This window comes from Pyxicephalus adspersus, chromosome 4, assembly GCF_032062135.1.
Source record: "Pyxicephalus adspersus chromosome 4, UCB_Pads_2.0, whole genome shotgun sequence".
Taxonomy (NCBI): Eukaryota; Metazoa; Chordata; class Amphibia; order Anura; family Pyxicephalidae; genus Pyxicephalus; species Pyxicephalus adspersus.
The window spans coordinates 37,482,099-37,487,134 of record NC_092861.1 but is presented as its reverse complement, the minus strand read 5'-3'; the positions used below and the strand labels follow the sequence as shown (position 1 = coordinate 37,487,134).

The 5,036-nt window shown below is 35.7% G+C and overlaps 1 protein-coding gene across 1 annotated transcript in view; it reads right to left on the bottom strand.

Moving 5' to 3' along the window:
* Positions 1 to 1,581, bottom strand: part of TM4SF1 (transmembrane 4 L six family member 1) — a 4,759-nt gene extending 3,178 nt beyond the window's left edge. Inside the window, exon 1 of the mRNA XM_072410383.1 lies at positions 1,266 to 1,581. Within this exon, the coding sequence (XP_072266484.1) occupies positions 1,266 to 1,442 (177 nt within the window). The 5' untranslated portion in view covers positions 1,443 to 1,581. The remainder of the gene's footprint in view (positions 1 to 1,265) is intronic.
* Positions 1,582 to 5,036: the final 3,455 nt, after the last annotated feature.

The following is a 5,036-nucleotide window of genomic DNA, read 5'->3' as shown; positions in this document are numbered from 1 at the left end:
TAATAATAATTATTATTATTATTTTAATTAATTAAATAATAAATCTGATTTAACTTTTTGCTTCCTGCTGCCTAGCACACTATTACAGCACTGATTTACTAAGGAAGTTCAGTTCACTTTGCACAATGTATGTCCCAGTTAATAGGGGTCAGTGGTGTTCAAAAAAAAAAAAATCTTGTATATGATTTGATGAGTAAAATGAACACAGCCTCACCAAGCTAATTGAACATTCATGTTACACAGTGAACATGCACTATTCCTATAGCAAACCTACTTTGCTGTGTCTATGATCTAATTAGTGGTGGGTAGCTAGCAAGAAAGGGAGAGCTCCTAGCATGGCTACATTTTGCTTTTAACTTTATAATTGAACCAACCTCTGACCAGCAGTTGATTGGAGACCATTTCTCAGATACAGATAGGATTATATTGCATGAAAATTGAACCTCCACTGCTGACAATACCAGCATTGCCAATTTTGGCAAATGAAAATGCTCATCGCAATGTATACTACCAATGTTGATGGATCTGCTCTCCTTTTTTAATGTTGAGAAACCCATTTGTTAAAGTTCCTATTATTTATCAAAATATTAACTATCACCAAGAGATCAATAGATGGTTACATCTAGTGGGTACCATTGGTTTGAACCTAGAGACATAGACATCTAGTCACCATTTATTGTACTGTTACTCATGATGTGAAAGAAGAAATCACAGTTATGCAGATATTTTGGTGATTTTGCAAGTAATTTCAGTGGTTTAAAAAATGTATCACTTTTTATTTGCAGCTATACTGCACATTATTATTATTATTACATAGTATTTATGTAGTGCTGACATATTACGCAACGCTTTACAAAGTCCATAGTCATATCACCAGCTGTCCCTCAAAGGGGCCCACAATCTAATATCCCTACCTTATACAGCCTAAGGTCAATATTGGGGGGAAATAAATAACCTAACTGCATGTTTTTGGAATGTGGGTGATACCCGGAGTACCCGGATGAAACCATCACAGACACGGGGGGAACCTGCAAACAGATTTTACTACAATTGCAGATGTAGTACAACAATAATACCCAAATAAATAAACTTGTGATCCAAAACGTTTATCAAAGAGAAAACCTCTCAGCTTGGTCTAGCAAATCATAAAACCAGGAAATAATATTATGCAAACGCTGTATAAACATGCCTCCATTCATTGATTTGCTATTAATATTTACAAGTTTACCTGGAAATTATAAAGAATCATTTGATAAAATACTTACAACAAGTCCAGCTCCTCCAATTCCATGGAAATACCACACAAATCTGGACAAGCGGTTTTCTCTAGACCATTGTGTTTCTCCATTAGGAAAGAATAGTAGGATATTTGCCACAATGCACAAAATTGCTAAACTTAGCAGCAAATAGCCCATGCATTTTGCACATTTGCTAAAACACATCTCTGTAGGTGAGATCAGGCCTTTTCCAAGCAAGTTCTGGCAGCTAATCAGAGTGGAGGGAATGTTTTGTTCTACCTTAAATACTGAGAAATGAGTGTTAGTCACCAGGGTGAGACGTATTAATACCAGCACTGATTACTGTGTGCGTACAGAATCCGAGAGTGGCTTTTTTTTTTTTGTGAACCAAGTGGCTGCATGTAAAAGAAAAGGGCGGGGAGAATTAAATTCCTATTTGTATTATTTCTTCGCTCAACCTAATGACGTCACATTACTCTCATTTAGCTTTCAGTGAGGTTCATTCTCATGTGATGTGTGTTTGTGCACTTACTAATATTTGCCATTAACTCAGAGATTACAGGTGACTTGCTTTGTTTCCGTATCACCTGACAACTATACATAATGCTTGTTAAAAAATCCGGAGAAGACCAACCCTTCAGTAAATCATTTCAAATATCCCATCAAAAAACTGGGTTGCCATTGGTGTCCTCTTGATGAAAATACTAGGAGACCAGACTATGCTGACCTTTTGTCTTCTCAAATATCTATGTCCTTGAATTGGGTTTTTATTTCAAAGTAATAAAGTAGCAAGTCAGCATGACGGTCAGGCAAGAAGCATTTTCAGAAGGCATCAAATCATTGGCAGTGTCCATGTTTTTATAATCACAGGGTTCTGTTAAGCTTTATGATACAATTTATTTTTATTATTATTACACAGTTTTTACATAGCACCATCATATTACACAGTGCTGTACAAAGTCCATAGTCATGTCACTAGCTGCCCCTCAATGGAGCTCACATGTCCCTACCTCAGGTATATGTCTTTCATGCAGTCTAAGGTCAATTTGGGGGATAGCCAATTAACCTACATATTTAAAATGAAACCGTCCTCCAGTAAAAGAAACAGCAAATCTACTCACCCTACATATTTTTCTCAATAAAGTTCATATCATGGGCTTCACATGCAGCTACATCTGCATACCTGTTATCAGCAAGGGTCATAATAAATCCTTGCTATCATAGTGACAAATCCATTTTGTTATATTGATGTCATGACCCAAAAAATGGACCACTGAGTTATAAGTACTGAAAAGATAACTGTTGCCTTTCCCAAACCACGGCTTTTTTTTTACTTCCTGTGTGGTAAAAAGTAAGGCTAGGTACACACGTGCAATGGTTCTCGTCTAATAGGCTCAGGGACGATATCATCATCCATCGTCTGAACGACCATCCTGGTGGATCCAAGTATGATGGACGACGAATGAAGGAAATGCAACAGAAGGGGAGATTCACAATGAATTCACACAGATCTAGTAGAAATTCAAAAGCAATCTAATATTCAAGTAAGAATACACGTGACCTTAATATTTTTGTATTTATGGTATATTTAGGCAATATTTGCTTATCCATAGTCAAGATTAAAACAACAAGATAAATTCTTCTTAATGTTGTGGTTGACAAAGCTGTCTGCTTCTTGTAGTTCCCAGACAACTATCAATGTGGTGAGTTTCAAAAAGCAGACATGATCAAAGGAGAAAATGTAAGGAAACAAGTGACTTTTTTCTATACTTTTTTCTTAAGTATCTCTAGGTTCAGTTGCCTATTTGATAGCACATTTTTTAAATGACCAAGTCGCTTTATTAGAAGTATGTCTACTTTAGACATAATTTGGAAAATCTAGATGTGGGTCTCTCAAGGAGATGGTGCAACAGTTTTCACATTTGCTCTAATGCTGAACATTTCTTTGCATTAAATGAAGCTTTATGATAATTAAGCTATGTACACAATTCAGATGATTTGAGTGAGGAGGTTGTACAATGTCATGAAATCTGACCTGTTTATCACTGTATACATGTAATTCCCACAACAGTTTGTCTTGGCTAAAAATGTGACACGTGTACAGCGGTCATCTGGCATTGTTCTTCAGTCCACCAAGGCTGATTGGGAATGACCGTTGTGCACTGCAATGGAGGAGAACCCAGTGTGGTGGCGCTCACTTGTCCTCCACCCTACCCATTACAATGGACAGAATAGGACCGTTTAAACGATCACAATAAATAACTTCCAGTGACAATCATCTGACATCTGTACTGGGCTTTATATTTTTAAATATCTGAATTAAACCAAGTAAGATTGGTAATATTGTAATATTTCTGCTACGTAATTCTCACTATAAATAATAGATATCATTATTATTATAATTATCATTATTTAGTTTCAGGATGTGTTGACCTTGCCAAAATTCTTTTTAACCTAACCATAAAAAACTTTAATCAGTACATGAGAGGCACAACTTTGTAACCCAAAGATTCAGGCCAATATGGGCATAGTGAGACTGTTTCAGTCATTTGTAATGGGGGATGGTTTCTTAGCCAACACTTTTTGAATAAATTACTCCTTCAAAACATTAATATCAGGACTTCTAATGCTGTTGTAATAAAAAATAAATGATGGGCCTATTACATGACATTGGCTGATCACAATTTATTTCAGTCTCATTAACATATTAATAATTAATAGAACTAAGTTGAATCCAAAAACAAATACACTATTAATATGAAAAGTGTTTACAGAAAGAGAATATACTCACTACTCAGCGTGGGTAAATTTTCCATTTAGCATTTAACCCTATTTTGTTTTAAAAAAATAAAAGAAATTCTTGTTATTTTGGTCAAATTTGCATTGAAGTCTACCTGAGAAAGGGGATCTATCCAAAAAATTAGAAAAAAATCCACACAAATTGAAGTTAACCCATAGGAGGGAAAACCCGGGGAAAGGCGAGGGGCCACACACTTGCTGATCCACCTGTTCCTGGCCCTGGACAGGAAGGGAGTCACAACTTCCCCCTCTCACCATCTTGCTGGTGAGCCTAGATCCATCCATGTAGAAAGCTTTAAATGGATATTAGGCGTGGACCCACCTTTCTGGACATTTTTATAAATGAAAAAAAATTACTAAAAAACAGCATGTACAGCTTTAACCCACCACTCATGTGAAGGCTTTTTGTCTTGGTACACTGTTTTCTTTTGTTGCAGCTGCTTGTTTACTATATTATACAGGATTTTGCGAAGATGTTTTTGAAATGAATACAATCTCCCATTTAAAGCAACATTGTCAGTTGGCATGGGACAAATGTATTGCTGATAAAAGTATTGGGCTATTACACAGCTAAATTCCTATGTAAATCAATTAAACGGTTGAGTGGAAGTTTCACCACTCATACACAAGAAGCAGATCCTGTTTTTTATAATCCTATCTATATTTAACATGCTTTTGAATGCCAAAGCAGCAACACATGACTAAACAGACAACTCTAATTATAGTTATAGATCCACTCTCTTACTAGTATATGCTCCTATAGCAGTTCTGTAGCATATTACTTATCATCAATGAATATATTACATTATCCAGCTTTGGATGTCACAATGACAAATAATGGACTAAAGCCAACTTGTATTTATAACTAAATGCACATCATGAATAAAACTCAGGATTCAATTCACTTGGTGTTAATGACACCATTAAAAGGAACTCTTACCTAGTAGCTGATTTTATTTTGGTAATATTGAAGTAAGACAGGTCTTCTCATAGTATTTT